Source organism: Falco biarmicus, chromosome 17 (assembly GCF_023638135.1).
Source record: "Falco biarmicus isolate bFalBia1 chromosome 17, bFalBia1.pri, whole genome shotgun sequence".
NCBI classification, from domain to species: domain Eukaryota; kingdom Metazoa; phylum Chordata; class Aves; order Falconiformes; family Falconidae; genus Falco; species Falco biarmicus.
In genome coordinates this window covers 6,161,850-6,189,481 of record NC_079304.1, presented here as the reverse complement: position 1 = coordinate 6,189,481, position 27,632 = coordinate 6,161,850, and the positions used below count along the sequence as shown (strand labels likewise).

General features: G+C 50.1%; 2 protein-coding genes across 3 annotated transcripts; one reads left to right on the top strand and one right to left on the bottom strand.

Moving 5' to 3' along the window:
• Positions 1-297: 297 nt before the first annotated feature.
• Positions 298-5,107, bottom strand: CCDC103 (coiled-coil domain containing 103). 2 transcript variants are annotated; one of them, XM_056362373.1, is made up of 4 exons: positions 4,957-5,107; positions 4,429-4,656; positions 2,528-2,660; positions 298-930 (listed from the first exon to the last, which is right to left on the bottom strand). In XM_056362373.1, exons 2-4 carry the CDS (start codon positions 4,578-4,580, stop codon positions 457-459), a joined length of 759 nt encoding a protein of 252 aa, XP_056218348.1. In that variant the 5' UTR covers positions 4,581-4,656; positions 4,957-5,107; the 3' UTR covers positions 298-456. The 2 variants fall into 2 exon arrangements, with proteins under 2 accessions (XP_056218348.1, XP_056218349.1); XM_056362374.1 differs by lacking the exon at positions 4,957-5,107 and having other exon boundaries at positions 2,612-2,660; positions 4,429-4,946.
• Positions 5,108-5,231: 124 nt separating this feature from the next.
• EFTUD2 (elongation factor Tu GTP binding domain containing 2) lies at positions 5,232-27,029 on the top strand. The gene is made up of 28 exons (XM_056362372.1): positions 5,232-5,362; positions 5,723-5,828; positions 6,679-6,844; positions 7,326-7,404; positions 9,618-9,693; positions 9,959-10,024; positions 10,281-10,316; positions 11,217-11,307; positions 12,430-12,512; positions 13,007-13,173; positions 14,252-14,376; positions 16,021-16,084; positions 16,438-16,528; positions 16,941-17,076; positions 17,359-17,486; positions 18,478-18,671; positions 18,809-18,920; positions 19,136-19,276; positions 19,660-19,761; positions 20,237-20,319; positions 21,427-21,513; positions 21,805-21,931; positions 22,382-22,469; positions 22,990-23,108; positions 23,557-23,651; positions 24,467-24,620; positions 25,605-25,712; positions 26,349-27,029. The coding sequence occupies exons 2-28, from the start codon at positions 5,724-5,726 to the stop codon at positions 26,442-26,444; spliced, it is 2,919 nt and encodes a 972-aa protein (XP_056218347.1). The 5' UTR covers positions 5,232-5,362; position 5,723; the 3' UTR covers positions 26,445-27,029.
• The last annotated feature ends 603 nt before the right edge of the window (positions 27,030-27,632 follow it).

Sequence of the window (27,632 nt, the reverse complement as noted above, 5' to 3'; positions counted from 1 at the left end):
AGGTCTTTTCCAACCTAAATGATCCTATGATTCTATAATAAAATAGCTGGTTGGACCAATCCCAGATACACCACCTTGCACAGCATTTCCACCCCCATCAGCCCATTCTGCCTTCAGTGGCTGCATGGTTAAACACAAAGCGTCATTGATTAGATTCCTAAACCCTCTGAGTGACAATGGACAGAGATGAAAAAGGGAAGGGACTATGTGAGGTTTGGTTTTGTCCTTCAAAACTAGCAGCCAATTTTTTTCTTTCCCTCAGTTGCTCTCATCTAAGAGATTCTCACAACACAGTCCTCTCGGTAATTAACCTTTATTTGTGCAAAACTGTAACTCTGGGTGGTCCCAGGTACAGAGAAATGTATCCAATTTATCTGTCCTGCACAGTGATGCCAAAGTCAAGCTCTGAGCCTCTTTTGCACTCTGTTTCTGCACGACCCGGGTACTTCTGCTCCTTCAGTTGGCCTGGTAATGTTTCATCAGATCCATCACCATCCTTTCCTGCTCAGCTTCCTTCTGCAAGCTGGTGTCCGTGAGGTGGGCTTCCCTCTCCGGTTCACAGCCAGCTGGGCTGCTGGGATGGCCAGCAGTCCAGTCATTCCTGGTCATGCTCCACAGCTTCCTAAACAAATCCCTGCTGCTTTCCTTCTCTGACTCGCTCAGAAGATCCACGTTTAACCCGAAGCGCTTGGTGCCCGAAAGGCTCTCTAAGATCTGAAGGATGGCATCTCTGTCTTCATGACAGACGTTCTCTGCCAGCACCATAAGGAATTCACCCAGGAGGCCAAAGCCCAAGTCAGCCTGAAAGATTCTGCCCAAGGCCTTTCCTCCGAGTTCAAGCAAAAACTGGTATTTTTCTTTCCTGCTTTTTAAGCATCTGCGCCAGTCTCTGTAAAATTCGGCAGAGGTTCCAGGCAGTTGATCCAGTTCCTGAAGGAAAAAAAAGATACCCAGTTCCTTTTGGTTTGTTCCCATTTGAAGACTTTTATCCCCTGCCCCCGCATGCTCCCCCCTGCCCCCCCCCATGGATGGCAGAGATGTTTTTAATACAGGCTTTGATAGCACAAAGGGCTGCATGAAGCTTGTGAGGTGGCAAAACATAAAGACAAAGAAATACCAGGTTCCTCAAGCCCCATAGAAACCAGAGAACTTCAGAGGAAAATAAGGGAAGAAGGGATGAGACGTGAAACCTGGCATGGATGAACACGGACCAGTAGTGGAATAACCCCAGCCCCAACCAGGACCAGACATGCTGCCCAGTCTGGTTCCACCATTACTGCCTGGGAAGGGATCCCCTGGAGATCCAGGGAGTTCACTGAAAACCTCTGCTCCATCTCAAGCACTGTGAGGCAAATCAAAGGAGTGAGGAGATAAAAGGTATGAGAGTAAACCCCAGAAAATATGCAGATGGCCCTAACACACCGTCTTGTGACATAATGCACTCGTATTGGTCTGTGGCAGAGAGCATGCTCTAAGAGAGCCAAGCTCAATGTGGCATCTCCAGATAAAAGGAAATCCTGGTTTATACAATATGTAATTGAACTGCTGAACTCATTGCTGCTGATTTAACTGATGCACAGACTGAAGGAGGATTAACATGTTTAGGCTTTTATACAGACAGCGAGAACAAGGCACAGCAACATCAGGCTGTGTCTAAACACAAAATGGAGAAGCCCTGGAGATCAGAGCCCAAGCACTAATGGGATTAGGAACAGAATTTGCTCTGGGGAGATCACTGCTCAGTCCAAGAAAACACAAAGCTGCCTAGAAGGTTGCAAAAAGATCTCATAATAAACAGGCAAATGAAATTTGGTGTCAAAAAAATCCATGGGAAACATCAATTGGAAACATCCCTGGCTACGCATCCAGTGACCAGGACTCTCCAGCCTGGACAGAGTCCACTGGAGGGGGCAGGACAGATGTCACTTACATCACAAATGACCTGGGTAGAAAATGTTTAGTTAGTCGCCCCCAACTGAAGGACTCAGAAGCATCCAGTGAACTCAGCAGGCAGCAGGTTTAAAACAAAACAGTGCTTTTCCACATCATGCATAATTAAACCACAGGGTGAAAAAGAACTGGCTACGTTCACATTAGTTCTGTGATCTGTGGCTATTAAATGTGATAATCCAGATGCACAACCCTGGCGCTCGGTCTCCAAACTGCAGCCAGCTGGAAGAGTGCAGTCAAGGGAGGGCACTCTTCCCCAAGAATCTGTTACTGCCCACCATCAGAGGCAGGATACTGGGAGCTCAGGTCCGACGCTGTGCAGCTGGTCCTGAGATTCCCACAGGGTTGAAGCAGGCAGTTCTTGAAGCAGCTGATGCAAGCTCTTACCAGATGCAAAGTAGAGGCCCGAGACTGAATCCTGTGATTATCTAAATAAACACCAATGTTCCTGGGGACTTTGAGGGCTTGCTCACATGTAGAGATATTTCTGACCAACTCTCGCATTTTAAAATTATGTTCCAATTATTCTGGAGTAGTTTTTAGATGCCGATAAAGTCCCGGAAGGTGTCTCCCTCACCTGGGGGATTTCCACATTGCTCGCCTGTGGGGCCTTGGTGTGGGTGGCACAGGGATTCCACAACACGTTCCTCCTCTTACCCACCTTGTCCTTTTTCTCCAGGGGCTTCAGGTGTGATGCCAGCACGATGTCCCTGTGGGCAACAAGAAAGGGATGGGACACTTAGCAAGAACAAACACTTGGAGGCTTTGAGCTTCTTCTCTGAGGCAATTTCTATATTTAGGACGTATGTATCATCCAGAGGATGGACAGGCTGCATCAGCAGGCCCATGTGAACCTCATGAACTTCACCAAGGCCAAGTGCAAGGTCCTGCACCTGGGTTGGGGCCATCCTCAATATCAATGCAGACTCGAGGATGAAGGGATTGAGAGCCCTGGAGAGAAGGACTTGAGGATACTGGTGAATGAAAAATTGGACATAAGTCAGCAATGTGTGCTCACAGCCCAGAAGACCAACTGTATCCCTGGCTCCATAAAAGCCCCCACAGTCAGCAGGTCAAGGGAGGTGATTCTCCCCCTCTGCTCTGCTCTGGTGAGACCCCGCCAGAGCACTGCATCCAGACCCTGAATTCTTACAGCTCCTGGGGACTGCTTCATAGCCGCAGTGTGCTGGGCAGGCACATTTTTGTGGATTCATCTGAATTCAGCATCTTATTACACTGACATCTGCGACTAACTACAGCAGCCTGGACTCAGCGGCTGACATGGTTCCTCTCATCCTGTGGGATGAATCCCTGTAGTTAGTCCTCTCAGTGATGGGCAGGAGATCTTTGAAGGGGTCCAGCTCTCTGCTTCTATGCTAGCGTGGGCTACAGGAGAGAAGATGCTGCACCCACAGAGAGAAGCTGCTCTGTTACCTCCCTCAGATTATCTCTGCTGTTACCAATGCACTGATAAAACAGCTTAAAATCACCCAGGAATCCTTTCATAGGGACCAGCAAGAAGGCTGGGGGAGAAAAAGCCATTTTAAAGTGTTTTCCTGCCTTTCAAGCATCAGATGGCATGACTGAATGCAGGCAGAGATGAAGCCGTGCATGGAATTTGATCTAGTCCCATGTAAGTCTACCAAGGGGTGGTGAAAGTCCTGAATCCACCTACAGATCCATCTGTGGATGCCAAGGGAGAGGGACTTCCCCATGGACCTTTAGGTGGAACCAGGAGCTTGGTGGGTGTTGGGAGTGCCCTGTGCTGCCTCTGTGGGGAGTCCGTGTCCCAGGCCAAAAAACTGCTGACAAACCCTGCTGGACAAAGCAGCACGAACATGCTGGGCAGGGTGCATGGGGACACACATCACCCTCTTCTTCTGCACCACCACCACCACCATGGCATGGGGTGTGCAGAGAGGAAAGGGAGGGCAGGATGGGCTGGCATGGCTTGGAGGGTGGGTGCTGCTCCCGGGAATGGGGGAGAGCACTACCAGAAAGGGCACAGCTGGCCCACAGCTTGGCCACCATGAGGACCTGCCCTGGCGCTGGCTGTTCCAGGCAGGAACAGCTGAGATCTCAGCCCACACACATCAACCTGATAATTTTGTGGGGCAAATCTTAAAACAAGGCTGAGTTTCTCTCCCATTGGCGCTGTATAGCGTGGGACCATGGCCTTTTTGGGAATCCTGAAGCCAGTTTTGCTGCCCTGTCAAGCCACGCTGGCGGTCACTTGGAGCAGAAAGCGCAGGCAATTGGCTCAATCCTCTCTCAGAGCAAGGTTTGAGCTCAAAACCCGCTGGGTGACCTTGTCTCTTGAGAGGTCCCAAAACTGGAGCTCCACAACCCACACGTGAGGCTGGGTCAGCCCCGCAGCAGGAGTGCCCAGCACCGAGCAAAGCTCTGCTGCCGCTGCCGCCCTTTGGGGTAGAGGAGCACCCAGATACGCTCCCACGTCCCGGGGGTCCCCCGATGGACCTGAACTCCTCGTAGGATGGGACGCGCTGGCGCAGGGCCCGCAGCTTGGCCTCGTTCTCCCTCGCCTGCCTCTCGTCGGCTGCCACCGCTGCCTGCAGCTCCCGCTCCAACGCCCCAGGGCTGAGCGCTCCATCCGCCTCCATCGCCTCCATGCTGGCCCTGCCAGGCACAGGGACCCCCGCAGGGAGCCGCCAGGAATCCAGCAGCGATCCGGCAGGGACCTGAGGCCTGTGGGGAACAGTGACGCGTGGGACAGGGCCACTCCTGGGTGCACAGGGACCCCACGCGTATCATGACAGCCCTGCTAGGGCTGGTCTCGGAGACCCTACCCCTGTCACAGCAGTCCTGCCAGGATTGGTCCCGGGGCCCATACTCCTGGTATGACAACGCTACTCTTATCGTGATAGTCCTGACGGGGCAGGCCTTGGGGACTCTACCCCTATTGTGGCAGCCCTGCCAGGCCATGCACACAGATAGCAACTGGGAACCTCGTTCCTATCCCGACAGCCCCGCTGGCTGTCGACACACCTCCGGCCCTCAGTTCATCCCGACAGCCCCGCCAGGTCACGCACCCCGCCGGCCCTCGGGACCCCTCACTAACGCGCCAGCCCCGCCGCGCTACCCGAGCTCCCGCCGCCGCGCGCGGGCGCCCCTCCCGTCGCCATGGCGACAGGGCAGCGGAGCGAGGCCCCCGTGGGGCTGCCCCGGCCGCGCCTGACAGAACCGGCCCCGCCGCCCCGCGCCGCCCGGCCCGGCCCGCGGCCACCGGCACCCCGCCGAGCCCGGCCTCGGCCCGTCCCGCCCCGGCCGGGCCCTCCCCCGCGGCGGGCGGGGGCGGCGGGCGCTGGGGGGCCCTTTGTGGCAGGCGGCGGGGGCAGCTCGGGGGCCTTCCGCAGCCGTGGCGGCGGCGCCGGCGGCGAGGGCAGCGCGGCGGGTGAGCGCGGGGCTGGGGGTAGGCCTGAGGGTAGGCCCGGGGGGGGGAGGCGGTGGAGGCGGTGGGCGCTCGGTGGGCAGGCCGGGGCTCTCGGGGCGGTGCAGGGTCCTGGTGAGGGGCGGGCGGGCCCGGGGGTCGCGCACAGGGCAGGTCGGGGGCAGGGCAGGGCCGGCCCGGGGGCCGCGGTGCAGCGCGGCGCCGGGTGCAGGGTGCATCTCGGGCCGGGGTCCCTCGGGGGGCGTCTCGGGCCGGGGTCCCGGGGGTGGGCGCCTCGGGCCGGGGTCCCCGGGGGCGCCTGGGGCAGGGGTCCCGGGGGGCTGGGAGCAGAGCCTGCACTCTCCGACCCCCTCCCCGCCCCAGTATGGACACCGACCTGTACGACGAGTTTGGGAACTACATCGGGCCGGAGCTGGACTCGGACGATGACGACGACGAGCTGGGCAGAGAGTCCAAAGACCTGGACGAGGTGAGTGGTGGTGGGAGGCACGAGGGGCGCGGGGGCCTGCCTGTAACCCCACGGCAGCAGGGGACATGCACCACGGTCCTTCACCGCCTGCAGCGATTCCTTTTCAGTGTCGGGCTCTGGGTCCGCAGTGTCCACCACTGTTCAGCGGTGGAATTTGACTCCCGAGGATCAGAGTGGGTTTGGTTTTTAAAGGGTTCAGCAAAAGCTGCTCCCCTGTTCCTGTGATGGAGGGAAAGGCAAAGTTTCTGCTTGAATCATGGTTCAAACTGGAAGCTTCTGTAGCTCAGGCTGTGTTTGGCTTTTTTTTGGCGTTCGGTCAAGTGGAGGATCCTTTTCCACACAGTGAGGCTTTCAGGCCTTTAGTAACGTACAGCAGTGTGGCAGGGAGCTCGGTTTTCCAGTGGTGAAGGTAGAGCAAGAGTTCACAGACACCAGAGTAGGGCAGGGAGGGCAGCATCAGAGGATCGAGGAAGCCCCTTGTAGTCTCCTGTTCCTGCACATCATCTGAAAGTGGTGTCTGTGTGTGGTGTGTTGTGCATGAGCGTGGTTCTCTTTGTGTGTGCGTGAGAGGCGGGAGTCACTCCCTCTGCAGGCATCTCTGCAAGTCCTTTTGCTGTTAATTTTCAAGGTGCTGTTAATTTTCGGTAGGGAGAGATGTGTGGCTTACAGAGGGCACCTCCGCAAGCTGCTCTGCTGATGAATGTGAGGTGCTGGGGCTGCAGCAGTGGCTCCCAGGCTGGGTTTGTGGCTCACTTTTGCTGTACAACGTCAGAGCTGTACCTTCTGGGATGGTTGGTGTTTGTAAAACACTTCTGTGCTGGCAGCAGCTAAATGTGAGCATTGGTTGCAGCTTGAGGATGATGACGATGATGATGATATGGGGGACCATGATGAGGACCACCCTGGGATGGAGGTGGTGCTGCATGAGGATAAGAAATACTATCCCACCGCTGAGGAGGTCTATGGGCCTGAAGTAGAGACAATAGTACAAGAGGAAGACACGCAGCCTCTCACTGGTAAGTGGTGAGGAAGCAGCAGGTTGGGTATGGAGGGAGGAGAAGACTCTTAGTGGCTCCTTGGAAAAGGGAAAATACCATTCCCTTTGTTTTTCCCCATTGGTTTTAATGCCCCCTTCAAATTCCCTCTCAGCCCCAAGACTAGACTCTTTGTCTAGCACTAATCCTAGGCTTGGGGATTGTTACAGATCCCAAACAAATACATCTTTCAAAGAACAGATACTGGAAAGGTACTTAAGGGGAAATGAAAATGCATTTGTCATCTCATTTGATCCTTCTATAATAAACAGAATAGATTGGTTGGAAGGGAGCTACAAGGATCATCTAGTACAACTGCTTTTATAAGAAGCTAAAAGAACCTGTCAGCTTGAAAACTGTGGCTTTGTCTGCAAAAGTCCCTGCTCCCTACGATTGTTTTCTGAGTCTGCTGGGTTCAGGGTCTCTGGTGACAGTGTTTTATTGTTCTTTCTCTTGTTTTCAGAGCCTATTATTAAACCTGTGAAAACAAAAAAATTCTCTCTGATGGAACAGACGTTACCGGTCACTGTCTACGAGATGGAGTAAGTAATATGTAGGGATTTTAAGCTTGTATGTTGGCTCGAGCCATCTGTGCTGTGATTTCCTCACTTTTTGTTGTTTGTAGGCAAAGGTTGGGAGGCAGAGTGGTAGGTACTATGTGGAGGAGGCAGATTTCGGGGGGCATTGGCTTTGTTTCTTAGCAAACAAGCCAGTTCTCAGCAATGGAACTGAGTGCAGCCATTTCCCTGACTTGGTACCAGGAACAAGAAGAAGAAAGTACAAGAGTAACCATTTTACAGCTCATCTTTCCCTCCGCAGTATGTAGAACAGTGCATAATTTTCTGAAATAGAATGTAAATTGTGCTTTGACAGCTAATAAAGAGTTTGATACTCAGAAACTCCAGTGGTGCAGATTTGTTGAAGGCAAGTTTTCTTGACCGGTACAAGAAGTATTTATATGGTCAGTGTGTGGCACACTTCATATTGGGACATTTTGGGTTGATCCCAGTGATGATTGGCCTACTGCTGTCTAATTCCTGTCTGCCCTGGAAGAATTTCCAGGATGAATTTCCAGGGGGAATTGTTATACCACTGGTTGTATGCAAAGTTGTGTGTAGGTCAGCATAATGCTGCAGCTGAGCTGCAGTTCTGCTGCTCTTGATGGTGTCTGCTGGTTGTACCCTGCAAAGCAGCCCCTGAGACACCAGGGTTGGGAGGAAACCTGGAAAAAGATCCAAACAAATTAAATATTTGGCATGTAATATCTTGCACAACTTTGGTAAGGAATAAAAACGTTTTCCGATTAAAATACAATCTTATCATCAATGTCTACGTTTTGTCGATGGGTGGAGGGGCTCTGTATCCTTGCGTGTGTAGTGTTCCTGTATGTTGTCTTCTGTTTGAGGATGAACAGATTGAGCTGCGTGAGTGTCTCGTTAGGCTCATCTTTCCATACGCCACTTCATGGCTAGTCAGAGCTTTTTCCAGTTTTTAATAGTTGTCTTCCAAGCGTAGATCCCAGAACCAGGTGCAGACTGAGTAGCAGTTCCCTGCGTGCCAAACAGACCCCAATGTGAGCAGTCCCTCTGCCTGTCATCAAGGATCCTGTTGTTTTCCGGCAACAAAATTTCACTGGAGTTTATATTCAGTCTGATGGTTACTTGGATGCCCAGGACCTTTTTGGAATGTTGGTGTTTGTTTCTCATAGTTTTGATACAGCCAGATATGATTGAAACAGCCTGCTGGATCATATTTTTCTAAGCAGTCCATTTTGCTCTTAGTCAACAACCTGTACTCTTCATTGTCAACCGCTTTCCTGATCCTTCTGTCCTCTGCTTGTTCCATCTGCAATGAATTCCTCTTCATCGCGTTTGGTGATGTGAAGGGTTAGGATGGGGCCAAGAGAAATTCCTTGCGGGACATAGCCAGAAATCTGCAAGCTTGGTATTGATTTCCCATTTAGCCTCATTTTAAGGCCAATAAGCAAGCTTTTAATCAGTATTACTATTGATTTGTGTGTATTTTAGCTCTTGATCAAAACGTTCTATGTTAAGAAGTCTATTGCATCAATGAAAATGAAGTCTTTTTTAAAAGGAGATTATTTGACAGCACTTATGTTCTGCAGACCCATAGCAACGGATACATCTTTTATAGCCTGCCATTATTTTTTAGGGAGTTGGTAATTTAGGATCTCAATTATATTTTGGCCAGGACCCATGCAGAAGTGGCTGGCCCATCATTATCCAGCTCAGCTGCTAATTCTAAAAAGTTTGAAATTCTATTACTGTTTCCTTGAGTCCCTGGGAACATCGCTGTTTTAAGACCTGAAAATCAGAATTAATGGTCTGTGGAGCCCTGTGGGTACCTTTTAGAACTGTGTGGGGTGCTTGTTATCCAGCTCTGTGATTTACTTGACTGCCTGCCACTATTTGAGTGGAAGTATTTCATCATCTGAGTACATGGATGTGACTTTTGCTCTAATACTGACTAAAGAGAAGAAAAATATTCAATAATATTCCATCGTTGGCAGTTTTACCAGCTCCATATCCTCCCACCCACTGCCATCTGTCTAGGACTCCAACTTGCATCCTCCCCATCTGGAAAGTGGGATTCTTCCTCCGCAGGGCATTGGCAGAATGAAAGTTTGGAGAGGATTCAGGGGGCACCTTGGGTAGAAAGTGTAGCTGAAATGGCACCTACTTTTCTTAGACACAGCAGAAGCCTCCAACAGTCTTTTGTGTTTTTGCTCCTCCAGTTTCCTGGCAGATCTGATGGACAACTCAGAGCTAATTCGAAATGTGACTCTGTGTGGGCACCTTCACCACGGCAAGGTAGTGTGAATATCCAAGGTATATCGGGTAGTAGTAATGATCTGTTTGTTGCTTACTTCTACCATTGCTCTTGACCCTTTACTCTCTGCAGGAGCAGTCTCTTTCTGCTTCTCTTGCTAATGCAGTTATTTGTAGGTTTTCTTTCAGCCACATGGAAATAATACCGTGCCCAGCTTTGTATTGCTACTGGAGGGATGGGGTTGTACTGGTATTCATCTGTCTGAATGTAGTCACCTCCTTTCTCTTGTGGTCTGCTATTTTTCAGACTTGTTTTGTTGACTGCCTGATAGAACAGACACACCCAGAAATCCGGAAGCGCTACGACCAGGACGTAAGTGAGCTTTTGGTCTGTTCCTGCCCTGGGGAACATGGGTTGGCTTTTACACTCAGAGGGAGAATGACTGTACGTGGGGAAAATGGGATTTAGTGATTAGAACGTAGGATTGGAACGCCAGAGCTCTGTCCTAATTCTGTCTCTTGTCGCTTACTTGCCACCTTAACCATATGTAAAGAGTTATCATGTCCTGCTTCAAAAGTGTTGTTTGATACCAAAATGTGATATTCTGACTGTTGTTTTGTCTTTGCAGCTTTGCTACACTGATATATTGTTCACAGAGCAAGAGGTGAGTCTTGTAGGATAGGCAGTGATTTTTACCCAGTTGTTTCATGCTTTGCTCACAGTTACTTACTGTAGGCAGTTTCCTGTTCCATTTTAACATTGTTTTGTGCCTTCATTTTGTTTGTTTTCTTCATCAGTAAAGTGATCTGCTCCTCTTGTTTGCCTCAGTAGGATCCCTGGTCCAACTTTCTTCCATTTCCTGCAACCCTTATCTCCATGTATGATTTTATTTATCTGAGATGAGAACGTGTGTAATGTTGAGAATCTATAGCAGAGTTATCCCAGTATGTTGGTAACTTATTTTCTTTGAGAGAAAGAGGTGGAAGGGGTTCGCAGTAGTGGTGGATGAGAAGAAAACCTATGATTTCAAAATAAATACATTTCTCCTTGGTTTCCTGTGATGGGAACTCTTAGCTGGTGCTCTGACTCTGTGTGGTTGGGTGTGAATGGGAATCTTATTTTGTCCTGCTCGCTAAATATTGTCATGACCAGAACAATCCTATGAAGCACTTTTTTCTTTACATCTTAATGCTCTACTTTATACTCCGTATGATCAAATCTTTCTTACACTTTGAGGTATAACTTGATAGCAGCAGAAGGGCAAAAGCACAGGAAAACACGCTTATTCTGTCACTGGTATTGCATATTATACTTCCTCAGCTGAAATCGGGTATGGATTGTGCAGTGGTGGCTCACCAGCCTGAGCCAGTATAGGTGGGGGAGCTGGGCTGGATACTGCAGTGATCTGAGGTTGTTACTCCTTCCCTGGGAATAACAGGTTGTCCTGTATGGATGTTTACTTCTTTCCATCTCTCTGAGTTTTCCTTCATCAACTTTTACATCTTTACATGGTGATCTTTTTTTTTTTTCCTTTTGACTGATGATCTGATTTCCTTTCTTTCAGAGGGGAGTAGGGATCAAGAGCACACCAGTGACAATTGTTCTGCCGGACACCAAGGGAAAGTCTTTTCTCTTCAACATCATCGACACTCCAGGTGATTGTATAATCCTGAAAATCCTGGTTTGGGCTGCACTTAGCCAAAGGCAACTTGATGTGTGGAGCAGATACATGACCATGTGAATCAAGATTTCTTTCTTTAATAAACCTCTTTGGTCCTCTGGATAGTGCTATTGACAGGAGCAGAGCAGTAAAAGCATGTACAGTGATGGTTAATGAGGGCCTTCAAAGAGCTTTTGTGTTGGATGGTGGTGGGGTTGGGTAGCACTGGCTCAGAAAAACAAAGAAAGAATCTATACCCTCGGACTGATGTGGAAATGTCACTTAGGCGCACTGAAACCCTGGGAAGCTTTCTTTTACAGACGGAAACCCATGTTTTGTTTTGTGTTTTTTTATAGATGATTTCAGCCTAGTCCTGAGCCTTTAGCTAAGTTCATTCTTCTGAAATCACTTCCAGCAGTAATGACTGTGCAGCTGGCTTTTAGTCAGTCTTGTTTGTGTTTCTGATTAGCTGGCATAATTGAGGGCTAATGAGGCTGAAAATGTGTTTCACCCAAGTGTACAAGCAGCACGTAATGAATTGGATTTTCCAGGTATCACCATGCACAGTGGGGACCATGCTTTTCTCAGATGCTGTTGCCCCACAGTGAGACTCTCAGCAAGTTCCCTCAAGCCTCTGCCAAGCTCCTGTGGGGGGGAACATAATCGCAGATCAACTTGTAAGAAACCGAGGCCAAACTTTAGGAAAGAGGGTCTTGGGACACATCTGTTGAGTTACAACTCAAGACGAGGGAGGTTAGCGCGCAGGAGGAGACTGGAGGGAGAGGCATCTGTTGTTCTTTGATGAGAAGTAATCTTCCTCCTTTTCCTGAAGTACTTATGCAGAGCTGTGAGAAAAACAGTAACAAATGTGAGGAAAAGTGCCTGTTAAATAAGTTGTGTTTATTCTCAAAAAATAGCATTAAAGCTGAAGCGAATCCCTATACAGAGCTCTGGCAGCCACTGCCGGGTCCCTGTCTGAGGAGGAAGCCGTCTGTGTTCTGCCTTGCTGGATACCTGTGACCAAAACAAGCTGCAAAGCAGAAGGATGGCTTTCCACCCTCTGTGCTGCTGGCATCGGGGCTTACTCTGGTCTCACCACCATTTTGTGCTTTTGAAGGTCACGTCAATTTTTCTGATGAGGTGACAGCTGGCCTTCGTATTTCGGATGGCGTTGTGCTTTTCATTGATGCGGCTGAGGGGGTGAGTGCCAGGTTCTTCTAGGGGTTAAATTCCAAATCTCTTCCTCTGGAGTCTTCGATCTGCCTTAGCTTGAATGCCTGGGATGGATTCAGCCTTGCAGGGTGAAGGGTTTTTGGCGGACAGTTTGGGAAGCGGGAGTGTTTTCCAGCCAAAACAGGGAGACAATCCTCTGGCTTCTGTGTCCAGGGCTGACATGATGAATGTGACCTGTAGGCTGATTATCTAACTTGTTTGCATCTCCATCCCCATGATACCTAAAATTGAGCAGGTTATTTATATCAGAGATGTCCAAGGGGTAGGATTCACGGAACTGGGTTGGGCAAGCACCTACTTCTAAATTTCAGAAAGCGTAGCTGACTGCTGCCGGCTGAGCTTAGGCTTCTCTACGGGCTTGCAGCCCTGTGTGTAAGGGTCACTGCTTTGTCTGTCACGCACTAGATAGCATTTTATGGAGGCCTTGCGCTAGTGGTGCTTATGCTCGTTATTCCCTGCAGGTAATGCTGAACACGGAGAGGCTGATCAAGCACGCGGTGCAGGAAAGGCTAGCAGTGACCGTGTGCATCAACAAGATAGACCGACTGATCCTGGAGCTGAAATTGCCCCCTACGGATGCTTACTACAAACTCAGACATATCGTAGACGAAGTTAATGGTCTGATCAGGTATCGGTGATTGGCATGGTGTGTGGTTAGTACTTGCTGTCCCTGTTTCATTGCAGATGCTTCTCTCTGTGAGCCTTGTGTATGCCTAAAACCTAATGAGTTGGTCTCTTGATGTGTTGAATCATAGAAAATGGGGCAGGAAGAACTGCTGCAAATTCATCTCGGCCAGTCTGTTGAATTAGGCAGGATTGGCTCTGCCTGAAAAGCTTCATGGCATCAGCTCTTTCCCACCCCTTCAACCCCCCCGTTAAAAAGTAGGGAGGGGGAACATATGACCAGAGCAGGGAACTTCTGTGCTCCCAGATGTCTCGAATACACTGAAATTATCCAGGCTATATCTCAAAATTGTAGGTTGAGATGTCTCACAGCTCCTAAACCTTTGTTACAAAACGAATGGGAGCTCGCTGTCCCAACCCCTGAACAGAGACTCATGATATTGCTATGGTCAGACCTTGCAAGACCCTGCTCAGAGAGGGAAGGGACATCTTCTCCGGCTTTTGCAGTAGCGATGCATTGTTATTGTGGGGGTTCTGCATCCAGGTGACTTCCTTAACAGCATTTTCCTCTTCAAGTTCGTGTGAATTTGCACACGAGCTCACTTGCATGTGTCTCTGTTCAGTTGCTGCTGGCATCAAGCAGCTCTCAGCAGGGTAACTTATCCTGTCTAGCATGCTTGTGAACTCATTAAGTGTTTGATTAAATTCTACCCCTACGCTATTTGTCTTGTAGTATCTTTTCCCTTGCTTGGTTGACCAACTTTGCTGCCTTTAGTTAGGGGAAGAAGAATTCTACATGATAAGAAATACAAAGCACTTGTGCTGGTAATGTTTTAGTTTTAGATCTTGAAATACTTCTTTGGACACTAATGCTTTGAAGTTTATAGACATAAAGTGATACTGGCCGTGAAATTCCAATGGCAAGCATGATGCGGCCTGTTTTAAGATGCTATTTGGCAATGCAGAATCCTTGCCTATCGCATACTGCTGTTTGGTGTGGGAAGTGGTTTGAAGTGTCTTCCTTAGTTCATAACATTGATTTTATTATTTTTTTTCTTGTCTCAAAAACTGTCTCCTCTCAGCATGTATTCTACCGATGAGAACCTCGTTCTGTCTCCCCTTCTGGGGAATGTGTGTTTCTCCAGTTCACAGTACAGCATCTGCTTCACGCTGGGATCTTTTGCAAAGATTTATGCAGATACATATGGTGAGGATTATCCAGAAGCCTTGTACACTGTAACATCTCATTTCGTAACCTTTTTTGTTGAGGCTTTCTATGCCATTCAGCTTCAACTGTCACTGCATGTATATGGCCAGTATACGTGTTCTTGAATTTCTAGGAGTTGAGAGGTACTGCACATCTGAGTCCTGGGCAGTAAAAAGCAAAAGTACAGTTCTAACTTGTTTTTAGCTGGATAGTTTCTTCTGATAGATGCTTCTTGAGTCAGAAGCCAGCATTTTATACATGCCCTTAAGCAGAAAAAACAAATTCTGCCATGGCAGTTGAAGACAAGTGTTTGTGTTGTGCTTTGCTTTCTTACTGCAACAGCTCAGAAGTGAAGCAGTTAAGTTCTGCCTGCCTTCTCACAAAGGTCTCCAGAGTCTGAGACTCAGCTGCAGCCCGGCGCAGGCTTGGCCCACAAGGTTTTGCACTCTTGCCCTCTTTCTTTTTTAAGAAACTGTCTTTTTCTGGCTTTGATTTAATTTTCTGTTCCCCAGGTGCCCACTCAAGGCAATCTGCCACTTGTAAAAGTGGGCCTTTTCCTTGCATTAGCCAGCTGAACGGCCCAGGTTTTTGAAGTTTCACACTGGGGAATTTGGGGTGATCTGTAGGACCCGTGAGCAGGGAAAGAAGGATGTTGTAAAGCAGCTGGCCTAGCTCTTGCAAAGAAGTTAGCCTGAGGGAGGGTGAAGTTGCAGAGGTCAGAGACTGATGTGTCAGGACTATCACGTGTCCTTGTGAGTTTGGAGAAATAAATGAGCTCCCTGGGCATCAAAGCATTAACTCAGTGCCTGCTAGGATGATACCCTTTCTTTGGGGGACTGATAAAGATGCAGGCACCGTCGGCAGGAGATACCATCCATGCGGGGCAGACACGAGCTAAACGGGCACTTGCAGTCAGTGCTATTCGGTTGTGGCCACTGGGGATTTTATGTGCAGCCGCTAATAAAAGTCAGCTCAACTACCATGAGGTATAGTAGTTTAACTGTCAAAACTGCAGCCACCATGAAATTTCTTATGCTTGTACATCTGCCCACAGCAAAAGCTTGTTTGGAAACTGCTGTAAATTATCACCGCTGTCTTATTATTTGTAAATCCACCATGACAGCCAAGCACTACACTTTTCCTTCAGCGCTTGGGTATTTGTCTATGCACTTGGTGCATTAGCTGAAACAGAGAAAAGAACCTGGAGATGTTCAACAAGGCAGAAAATGCCTGTGATAAGCCTGCGGGGCAGATGGGGTGTGAGCCATCCCAGCACCTTGGCGTTACAGTGTCAGGTTGCAGCTTTAACAAATGAAGCAGATGTAACTGGGTTCCTGCAGCGCAGTGTCTGGCAGGCCAGCTCTTCTCAGTGCTAACCTTGTGTGTAATTGAGAGAGTTGAAATGCTCCTGAGAAGCGAGTCTGTGAACCCACGGTGTACCTGGGCTGCTGGTGTCATCCTCAGTGGATTGTTTTATGCCTGGTCTCCCCAGGCCGGGGCTTAATCATTTATTCAGAATTGCTCACCGGCATCAGTCCACAAAATCCTGTCCTCAGGGTTGTTTTAAAAGCCAAAATCCAGAGATTTCCAAGATGAAATACAGTGACATCTGAGAGACTTTTGTCATTTGCTTTTTCCTTTTAGGCGATATCAATTATCAGGAGTTTGCAAAGCGGCTTTGGGGTGACATCTACTTCAACCCGAAGACGTAAGAAGCCTGCTTAAACATCTGTTAGTTTATTGCTGGGTCTGTTCCTCCTTTCCCTGTAAAACATGAACTAGGTGACCACCCAAGGTCTGTTTCAACCTGAGCTGTCCTATGATCCTGTGGTGGAGTAGTGTCTGGGAAGGGTTGAGTCAGGCCTCTTGCTTGGTGTGAATCCATGGGAGCAGAGCACCTCCTCTGGCCTTTGTTTGGAGTAAGGAGGACTCTTGTGTCCCTGACAGCTTCCTAGGAGGACTGGGAGGGAGAAGCTAACCTGGGAAGAGCAGAGGCTGTGTTTGCATAGGGGTTCTTGCAGGGTGCTTGCTCCTCATGTCTCTTTGTTGGTCTCCCAACAGCCGCAAGTTCACTAAAAAGGCCCCAACGAGCAGTTCCCAGCGCAGTTTTGTGGAGTTCATTCTGGAGCCCCTGTACAAGATCTTGGCTCAGGTATGTGGTGGTTCATTCTCTTTCCCATAGTTCCAGATCGCAGCAGCCGAGGGCAGAACACTGGGTGGTGGTGGTGTGTCTGGTGCTTGTGGGACTCACCTGTCCTGTGCTTGGAGTGGTCTTTACAGATGGAGTTTGGGGGTGCAGAGCAGCAGTGAACAACTCCTTAACAGTTGCTCCCTGCAAACGTAACCCTATATTTGCACAGTTAATAGAACTGCCTTTGCTCTTTCTAGTATGCTTTAATATCAGCCAAGTGATAATTTGAACCAGCCAACCAGTTCTTGTGCGAGCTCTAAAGCAGAGCAGATCAAGAGCCTTGGGGGTGATGGCTGGTGGGTGAAGCTGCACCTGGGAGTTACTGGCTTTGATCCCCACAGCAAAGCTGAGAGTGGCGCTTGTTGTCTTGCAGGTGGTGGGGGACGTGGACACAACCCTACCCAGGACTCTGGATGAACTTGGCATCCACCTGACCAAAGAGGAATTGAAATTGAACATCCGACCCCTCCTGCGGCTTGTCTGCAAGAAGTTCTTTGGGGAATTCACAGGTAGATGCTGTTCGTCTTCCCCTGCACAATCTTCCCAATACCCTAGTCTCACGCCAACAGAGTTAAGGGCTGTATTACAGCCATGTAATGCAAATCCCTTCTCAGCTTTCCAAATATAAAATACTAAACCATTTTTCCAAAGGACAGCTTGAGACACTGCTCGCGTCTTCCCCATTGCTGTGGGTGCGCTGCAGTCAGAACAGCTTTGCCTTGTTGTTGTTGGAGTCCATTTCTTTCCTCTGTGCTGCTTAGTCCTGTTCTCATGAATTATTACTTTTCCAGGCTTTGTGGACATGTGTGTGCAGCATATCCCCTCCCCGAAGGTGGGAGCCAAGACAAAAATCGAGCATACCTACACTGGTGGTGTCGACTCTGATCTAGGGGAGGCCATGAGTGAATGCGACCCTGATGTAAGCAAACTCTTCTGCTTTGCTCTTGAGTGTCCAAAAGCGTGGCAAATATGCTCTCCTTTCACTGCATTGACAGGGCAGCTGCCTCCTAGACAGCCATCTGCACAGATCTGACTTCCAGCATTTTGAAACCTCTCATCCGATACTGAAACAAATCTCTTCACTCTGAGAAACTTTAGCTGCCTGCCAGGGCAGCCCTTGAGAGAGAGAATTGTTTGACAGTGTTCGGAGAAGAACAGGACTAGGTCAGGACTTCAGAGCACGTGGGAACTGCAGGGTGATTTTGTGTCCTTCTGCTGCCTTTTTGTCCCTTTTCCTTGCAGTTTGATTCTCTCTCCAAACTCTGAGAAAACTGATTTGAACTGTACTGATAAAAATAACCGTACATCAGTTAGTCAGCACCTTTCATATCAAAGCCTTGCAAAAATCTTCCTCCTCAAACAGTTTGTACTGAGCTGTCATTCAGAGTTGTCTAGAGACACCAATGCCAGCCAGCAGCTTAGTGAGGAATTTGCCCATGACTTTTGCTCTAATGTCTGGAGAGAAAACAAATCTCTTTAATGAGTTCTGAGTACTCACGTAAAACTATACAGTGGTGACTGTCACCAGATCGCCAGTTATGGGGTGACCTTATGGGACTGAAAGCTGTGGTCTGTGAGGCTCGGGTGCTCTGCCCTGAGCTGGTTTGCAGGCCAGCAGATGACGTTTCTTCTCATGGCCTTGTCCTGAGTGCTATTTACTGTTCTGCAGGAGGAGGGAGAAGAGCTGCAGAAAAGTCCAAAGTCATTCCAGGGGTTTCCATACAGGGGAAGGAGTAGTAAGGCTTCCAGTGGAAGAAAATTAAGGACGTGGCGAATCAAAAGAAGTATTTCTAAATTCCAGCCTGTTAATCGCTTTGTATCCAAGAGTCCTACCAGGTCTGTGTCTGTCTTGACTGTATTTTGAGGGGCTCATTTCTCTCTCTCTCTCTTTCTCTCTCTCTTACGGGAAGGGTCCACTGATGTGTCACACAACAAAAATGTACAGCACAGACGATGGTGTTCAGTTCCATGCCTTTGGCAGAGTGCTCAGTGGTACCATCCATGCTGGGCAGCCTGTGAAGGTCCTTGGAGAAAACTATACCTTGGAAGATGAGGAGGATTCCCAGATCTGCACCGTCGGACGCCTCTGGATCTCGGTTGCAAGGTATGAAAGGCCCTGGCCATATGCTCATGTGGGAGAGAAGTCACCGGGAGTCATCGCTGCCAGGGTGGAGGATGGCTCTGCAAGGGACCAGAGGCTGGCAGCGGCAAGTGCTGCAGTGTTGCTCTCCTGCCTTTTAGGTATCACATAGAGGTAAACCGGGTTCCTGCTGGCAACTGGGTGCTGATTGAGGGAGTGGACCAGCCCATAGTGAAGACTGCAACGGTCACGGAGCCTCGGGGCAATGAAGAGGTATAGTGCTTAACTGGTATCACTCAGCCTTACAAGGAGTCAAGGTGATGGAGCGCATCCCAGAAGCTCCAGTGGTGAGGTTAAAAAACCTGCTGGCTGAGGTGCCAGGGCAGCAGAGCCACTGAGGGAAAGAGAACACCTTCAAACACTGGGTCTGACTCCAGCAGCCATCTAACGATGCAGAGTTTCAGCTCTTTGTCCTTATCTGGTTTCAGGCTCAGATCTTCCGTCCTCTGAAGTTCAACACCACATCTGTTATCAAAATAGCTGTAGAGCCAGTCAACCCCTCAGAGCTCCCCAAAATGTTGGATGGTCTCCGCAAAGTCAACAAGAGTTACCCCTCACTTACTACTAAGGTATTTCTGGTGTATGTGTGGCTGTTTTCAGCTCATGCTGTGGGCTGCCTCGTAGGCTTACCTTAAATATTTTTTTACTGTAGGTTGTTTTGTGTGTTGTGGGTTTTTTTCATGCTGTTGCAGTTATCTCATAAGTCATGTGGAAATAGCAGAAAACTGTCCATCCAGTAGAAAAGTACACACCTTGCTGTGCCAGGGAAGCAGCTTTCTGCAGAGCACGTCGGCACTTTCTGCTAGAAAAGGCTGTGGGCGATTTCCTTGGGGTGCTCTGATCCCAACCAGTTTATGTAAAGCTGATGCTTCCTCAGGCTTGTGTAGGAGCCTGGAAGGCGAGGGCCGGTGAGCAGCAATGCTGTCGGTTGAACGCCTCTCGTACCTTTCAGGTGGAAGAGTCTGGGGAGCATGTGATCCTGGGGACGGGGGAGCTCTACCTGGACTGTGTGATGCACGATCTACGGAAGATGTATTCAGAGATCGATATCAAGGTGAGGAAATGAGAGAGGGATTTTCTCAGCTGGGAAGGGGGTTTTGTCTCCCTATCTCAGAAGGATGGGAAACTAAACCTAGCAGAACATAGAGCATGGATTTTGTCACGTTCCTTTAAAAGGGGGGGAGCGGAAAAAGGGTTGTTGGACACAAAAGTAACTCTTCCAGCCTGACTCTGTCACAACTGAGAGAGTGAAAACTGGCTTGGAGAGGAGTGTACGACCACATTCCAGCCTTTTCCTGTACTTCAGCCATTGCCTGGCTAGCATCAAATAAATACAGCAGAACTTTTCATACCTGGAATTAGGTTTAAATGTTCTCCTGTCTCGTTTGAGTGAAGGAATTACTAAAGCTGCCTGTGCAGGCCTCAGTGATTCATACCCAGTGCTGATGTTTTTTCTTGTAGGTGTTCAAAGGTTTCAAACGATCTCTTTAAAAACAAGAAAGTATACAAACCTGTTGTTGTTACTCCAGGTCGCCGATCCAGTTGTGACATTCTGTGAGACAGTGGTGGAGACATCCTCCCTAAAGTGCTTTGCTGAGACACCCAACAAGAAGTAAGAGTCTGCGGGCAAGCTGGGCATTGGCAACAGGCAGATGGAGGGGTTCACTGGAGACTAGGCTAGACTTCATCCCCTCCAAAGGGTCTGTTCTCATGCCTGAGTGGGCAGCCTTCTGTTGCAGCAGCTCTGCTGAACTCCTCAGTAACCTATTTGAGTCCCAGGGATCTTTCTGTGCTTTGTAGAAACTCAGAATAGAGGGAATAAATACAGGTCTACATCCTCCTCTCTTTTACACCTTCTCACTAGTTTTGTGGTGTTTCCAAGACTAGGAGATGTATTGGGATCCCTGAGCAGGTGCCAGAGAGCCCAGTGCTGCCTTCAGTAACTCCCCAAACATTTCACGAGCAAAAGCTTTGTTTTCTTTTGTCCATACCTAATCTTGAAATGGGTTTGTTCCTTTCTGGTGGTGTACTGGAGCCTTACAGCCTGGTCTCATCTTCTTCCTCCAGCAATGCATGGTGAGATGCACATGACTGAAAGAGGGAGGCCTGGGAGGGAACAGAGGCTGAATAACCAGTAGGAGATTTGGGAGCACAGTACCTCTTATTATACCTGAATTTTTGGGGAAATTGTGATCTGTCATCTGCTGAAGATGGCTTTCCTGTGTTTCCTCTGTGGTTTCTGGTTCTTCTGGCCCTCCTTTATTTGCTACACTCTCTCCTTGGTTGGCAACCTTATATCAGGGAACAGAAAGTCTTAGGTCAGTTTTTGAACTGTTGGGCATGCTGAAAGACCTGCTCTGGGGGCAGGTTACTCAAGTTGGTGGTGTTCTTCAAGGCAACATCTCACGTGTCAGACACGGCAATTGCTGGCTGACATAGAGGCATATCGCCTGGCTCGTGCCTGGACAAGCGCCGGACATCTGGCAGGAGGGATGGGGCCACACTTTCCCTTAGCAGTCTGCTTCTGGAGTTGAACAACAGACTTCAGAGAGCAGTTGCTAAGCACATGGACTGTCTGTACAAGCAAGACAGTAACAGCGAAGGACATGGATGGCTTCATCTCCCTGGCTGTGTTCAAGCAGTGCGCAGTCCCTGAGGTCCTGCCCGTTACTGCCATTTCCATCATTCTGTGGACTAATTGCAACGTCTCTCTTCTCAGGAACAAGATCACAATGATTGCTGAGCCTCTGGAGAAGGGGCTCGCAGAGGACATTGAAAATGAAGTAGTCCAGATAACGTGGAACAGGTATGACAGATCTGGTGAGAGTAGGAATCCATCTAGAAGTAAATAATTGGGGGAAAAAAGGGAATGCTGGGATCTGCAAGGTGCACAGTATCAGCCAGCAACCTCTAGGCAGGGGTCCTGCGTTCAGTATTGCTACCAGCTAGTCAGTGAGCATCCCTGCCCCAGCAAATGAGTTGCTCCAGGTAAACAGCTGAGACCGTTTTATGCCTGAAGGGAACAGGGTCGTGAATACATTGTGAATGCAGGTCAGAGACTTGTTTCCTAAAGTTTCTTTCCTCCTTCTTCTATCAGAAAGAAGCTGGGTGAATTTTTCCAGACCAAATACGACTGGGATTTGCTGGCTGCCCGTTCCATCTGGGCCTTTGGGCCAGACGCCACTGGCCCAAACATCCTGGTAGATGATACGCTGCCCTCAGAGGTGAGAAGCACAGGGCAGGGTGGTTACGTTTCAGTGAGATGTTTCACCTGTGGTGCCAAGAGGTGACCATTCCTTCCAGAACCTGCAGCAAGGTCTTAATGCTGTTGTGCTCATTGGTTTGCCAGATCTTGGATCTGCTGTACTTCCTCCACCTACGCTGGCTAGCAAATTGCCTGGTTTTCAGGCGTTGTTATTTGTGCCAACATCCTCAAAAATGGAAAATAATCAGCTTGCCTTTCAGGATTACCAAAATATGTACTCTTAATTTGTAGCTCTAGATGCCAAACCTGAAGATGATGCTCCTGAGCTGTGAGGGGGAGGGTGGACATTGGTGGTATGGGGGGGTCATCACTGCTTTTCTAGGAACTGGCTTTTAAGCACCGGGGTTTGTGTGTTACTGCCGGGTGATTGATTCAGAATTGGTCTCTGAAGCACTCTGTCTGTCTATAGGTGGACAAGTCGCTGCTGGGCTCTGTGAAGGACAGCATTGTGCAGGGATTTCAGTGGGGGACGAGGGAAGGGCCTCTCTGTGATGAATGTAAGTAGGACCTGCCTGTGGAGAAGTGGAGCTAATAAGATCAATCCAATTCTTCCATCTCTAAGCATTCAAGTGATTTTGCTAGTGCAGTTCCTCAGTGGCCAGTTCCCTTCTCACCCCACAGCTGGGGACAGCTCTGGGGATGGGTGATAAGGGAGATAACAGAACCTCCCCCTTTTTCCTGGCTGTAGATGCCACTCAGGCACTGGCAGTTGCTGTCTGCCTACAGACCAGAGCCTGTTAGCTGGCAGGCTGGCTCCTCCAGACCTTGACTTTGCTCATGTAGTTTAGGTGCAGACCACTGTGCACCCTGCAAGGTAAGCTGCTGAGTTGTTTGTGTTTGATGTGCAGGGTTAGGACATGGTCATGCTTTCCCTGCTGAAATAAAACTTAGGAGAAATTCTTCTGGTGGCTCCTGGTCTTTGCTACGTTCTCACGGTCTCTGAGAATGCACGGTTGGTGCTGGTATGGCAGAGAACATCCCCTCAGGTCACTTGCTGTCATTTCTGCCCTTCCTCAGTGATCCGCAATGTGAAGTTTAAGATCCTGGATGCAGTGATCGCTCAGGAGCCCTTGCATCGGGGTGGAGGACAGATCATCCCAACAGCCCGGAGAGTGGTGTATTCCGCTTTCCTGATGGTGAGGACTGTGCTGTGCATGACAAAGACTGAACTTCGTGCTGTGCGGGCTTCTGAGGGCTCTTAAGGAGTGCAGGCTGCATGCATGCTGCGCTGTCTGCCCCAAGGGTGTGGGTTTACTCTGACCCCATCCATTCATGCTTCCAGCACCCTTGTGGGCTGGCAGACAGGTTTTACAAGTGATCACGTTCCAGTCTGTTTGCTACTGTTTGGCTTGCTGGGAAGGGTGGGTGTCATGGAGAGGGAAACATATGACTCATGGCCAGAAGGAGAAAAGCTCCTTTCAGCGTTTGTTTGACATTGGTTTGGGCAGCCATGGCGCAGCAGGAGCCCCTTTGTCCCCAGTCAGGCGCGGTGTTTGACCAAAGCGTGCCAGTCCCTGACTGACTGAGCCGAATCATGTTGGTGCTACTGGAGGCTCAGTGGCTTGTGTCCCTTTCTCCTCACAGGCCACCCCTCGCTTGATGGAGCCCTACTACTTTGTGGAGGTGCAGGCTCCTGCCGACTGCGTGTCTGCGGTGTACACAGTCCTGGCCAGACGGAGGTGAGCTGCTCAGGCCAGCGGCTGTCGCCTTAGTATTGCAAGTGCTCACTTGGGATCTAGGTTGCTAGAGACGTTCACAGGCTTGGCACTGCTCGTACAGCAAGCGGAGAGGGTGAAATCTGTGTGAAGGGACAGCTGAAAGCTTCCTTGACTGATCCCAGCCCCTATGCCATGTGGTGAGGGGTTTGTCCAGGATCACACACAGCCTTTGGTTTGTGTCTGATTCTTCCCAAGTGTCAGAGAGGAGAATATGTAAAGGGACATGAGACCCCACCAGGAGCACCGTGCTCAGCTCTGGGGCACTCAGTGTAAGATAGACAGGGACCTGCTCGAGCAGGTCCAGAGGGAGGCCATGAAGATGATCGGGGCTGGAGCACCTCTCCTGTGAGGACAGGCTGAGAGAGTTCAGCCTAAGGAAGAGAAAGCTCTGGGGAGACCTTAGAGTGGCCTCTAGTACTTACAGGGGGCCTACAGGAAAGATAGGGAGGGGCTCTTTATCAGGGAGCGTACTGATAGGGCGAGGAATAATGGCTTTGAACTAAAAGAGAGCAGATTTAGATTAGATATTAGGGAAAAATTCTTTAATGTGAGGGTGGCGAGGCAGTGGCACAGGTTGCCCAGAGGTGCTGTCGATGCCCCGTTCCTTGAAGTGTTTAAGGCCAGGTTGGATGGGGCTTGGAGCAACCTGGGCTGGTGGGAGGTGTCCCTGCCCATGGCAGAAGGTTGGACTGGATGGTCTTCAAGGTCCCTTCCAACCCAAACGATTCAGTGATGCTGTGACATATAGGAAGACTGATCTTTGGATATGTTGGCAGAGGCCATGTGACGCAAGATGCTCCCATCCCGGGCTCTCCTCTCTACACCATCAAGGCCTTTATCCCAGCCATTGATTCTTTTGGGTTCGAGACAGACTTGAGGACCCACACGCAGGGACAAGCCTTCTCGCTGTCTGTCTTCCACCACTGGCAGGTGAGTCCATGCCCTAGTGAGACAGGGAAGAGGGAGGTGGTAGGATCAGGCCCCAGGTAGCTGCCCTTGGTAGAGCTCAATGCCACAACTCCCACAGTGCGGGACAACTTTTCTGGAGAACATCCGCAAAGGATCTCAGGTTGGGGAGGTTTTGCGTGGTAGCTGTTAAGTGTCTGCCAGAAGCCAACGGCTTTGTTCGATGTCACGTCACCCTTTGCACTAGTGAGGGAGCGCTGAACGCTGCTGCTTGCTGAACGTAAGTGTCCTTTAGTGCCTGGAGAGAGGACATCCTTGTCCGGGAGAAGGGAAGCTGCTTGGGTGCACTCAGTGCTCTGCAGCTTGGGGAGCAGAAGTCTTGGAGCAGGACTCACACTCACTGGTCTGCTGCAGGACACAGGTTGCCACGCTTCGGCTTTGTCTCTCAGAGGCGGCTTTTTAAACCTATGGAAAACAGAGTTTGGGGCAAATACTGTTGTCTGGCCACTTCAGTGTCTGGGGCAAATCAGGTCTTGTGGGAGAGCTGCCCCTGTGAGGTGCACAGCTACTTGTGGAACAGTCAGGCGAGAGCAGCAGCAGTCTGAGCCCCGAGAGCTGGCTTAAAGGTCAAGATGTAAGTCTGAGGCTTATCTCTGAAAAGGGCAAATGTGCCTGATTTGCAGAGAGCATTGTGCTGACTGGGACCTACATGGGTTGTTCTGGGTGGTAGGTTTTTAGAGGTCTTAGAGTACACCAGCATGTGGGCAAGGTGGGACATGTTCTTGGCTTGGATTATCAACACCGTATTAGTGACTTTTCACAGGCATGATCACTGTTAGTGGCATAACCGTTTCTCTGTGCCAGGAGAACAGATTGGGTGTTGGGGCTGTCTCACACCAAGGCTGGGGGTGTCTGCATGGCCCAGGGGTGTTTCCCATTGCAGTTCAAGTTCTCCAGGAGGTTGAACCATCCCCCAGCATCACTCTGACATCTGGCCCTGTGTTTCAGATTGTGCCTGGTGACCCCTTGGACAAGAGCATTGTCATCCGACCCCTGGAGCCCCAGCCAGCCCCACATCTGGCTAGAGAGTTCATGATCAAGACCAGGCGTAGGAAGGTATGTCTGGGAGTAATCCCTGTAGCGTCCATCTGTACCAGCAGCTGAGCTGTTGTGGTGTCATCCCTTGGGGCATGCCATGTCCCTTCTGTGTTCCCAGAGTGGACGAATGTCCTTTGTGCCTCAGGACTTCCCTCACTCTTGGTCCCCCATGCTGCCTGCTGGTGCCTGGGATGGTCCTATGAGCAATTCCCCTGGCGGCAACTCCAGTCGGAAGTGGGGTCCTGCAGCATCTGCTGAGTCCCGCTCCTTCCACAGCCTGTCTGACCTCTTGGTGGCCTGATTTAGCCTGTTTGTCCTGTGGAAGAAGCAGCAACTGGTTTCTGTGCCAGTTCAGTGAGCTGGACTGGGGGGCTGGAGGGACTGCAGAGGGAATCAAGCTCCCCTTTGGGAGGGCAGTGGGCTGGCAGATACACTCAGCAGCAGCATCCACCTATTTGCAGCTTCCTGAGAGGCTGTTGGATATCTTCAAGCTGCTGAGGAGCACCTCATGCCTTGCAAATTTTGCCTTCTCTGGAGCCCAAAAATTTATCTTACGGTGGGACACCAGGGCTTTTTGGTGGAATCTCTGCTGCAATGGCTGTAGGAGGGCTGGCTGCCCGAGGAATAACCTCTGGCTTTGCGGTTACCCTGCAGGGCTTGAGCGAGGATGTGAGCATCAGCAAGTTCTTCGATGACCCTATGTTGCTGGAGCTGGCCAAGCAAGATGTCGTTCTCAACTACCCCATGTGAATGTGCCGTTGCAGCGTGAGGGCTGACCGGAGTCCTGGCCCATGTCTGTCTTGTCCTTCCCTGTCCCTGCTTGCCCAGCTCTGGCACCTGGATGCTCAGGGCACACAGGGAACCACTCCTCAGGTCGCTCTTTCATGGCTGCAGAAATCTCCCATGGCATTTGTGGACTGTGCGCTCAGGGCCTGCCCCATACAGGGAGCAGCCCAGAGCGCTGATGCTTTTTATATGATTAGTCTTCAGCAGTTGTGGCCTCCAGCGAGGAGATTTTTCCCTTCGGATAGGCTCTCTCCAGGCACGTGGGTTATCCCCAGCTACAGCAGAGCTGCGTGAATATAATGTCAAGATTACTAAGGACTGAGTGTAAATGTGCGTCAAGTATTTGAGCTTTCTGCTAACCCTTTCCTAACCGCTGCGGAGGGGATGGTTGCTTTGGGCAAAGCACATCTTTGGGTAGCTGAGGAAGCTGGCGATGCCGGGGGGGGGGAAATGCTTCTACCAGCCTCCCCAGGAGAAGAGGCAAGAGTGGCTTTTACCCTTTTTTGTACACCTTTTTTTGAACCCTTGAAAACGTTTAATACAAACTTCCAGGTGGGTCTTGGTCTGATTGCACCGGGAGAAGGTGCAGTGGGAGAGGCTCCGCATTCACTGGTGCTTAGAGCACGCGCTGCCCCAGTTCACCCCATCTTCAGCCCCGATTCCCCCTGTCCTCAGCCTGTCCCACTCCCAAGGGTTCTGTGTCCCCCAGCCCTGTCCTGTCCCACACTAAGCCTTTCCGCTTCCCTTCCTGCTAGGTCTTGGGCTCCTGCTGTGTTTTCAGGGGATCTTATCAGCTGCTCGTGCTCTGAAAGGTTTTTAGGGCTTCCTGTCCTCAACCCTGCCCCAGCTCGCAGCTTTGCCTCTGGACTGTGCCCTGGGTCTGCTGGGTGAAACAGACTGTTGTGTGTCTCCTGGGGGCATTTGCGCTCTCTCTTGCCTGGCCTGGCTCTGCTGGAGCAGCTGCCCCCCCACATTGAGCCTTGCCCGGGGTCACTCTGATGCTGCTGTGCTGAATTTGGCCATGGCAGCCTGGTCCGTGAGACTTGCCTTTGGGAACCTGCCTCAGGGCATCCCTGATGGGGTCCACATGGCTTGTGGGGGCACACAGCACCCCAGGAGCAGAAGGTAAAGCCAAGGACAGCCCCCCCACAA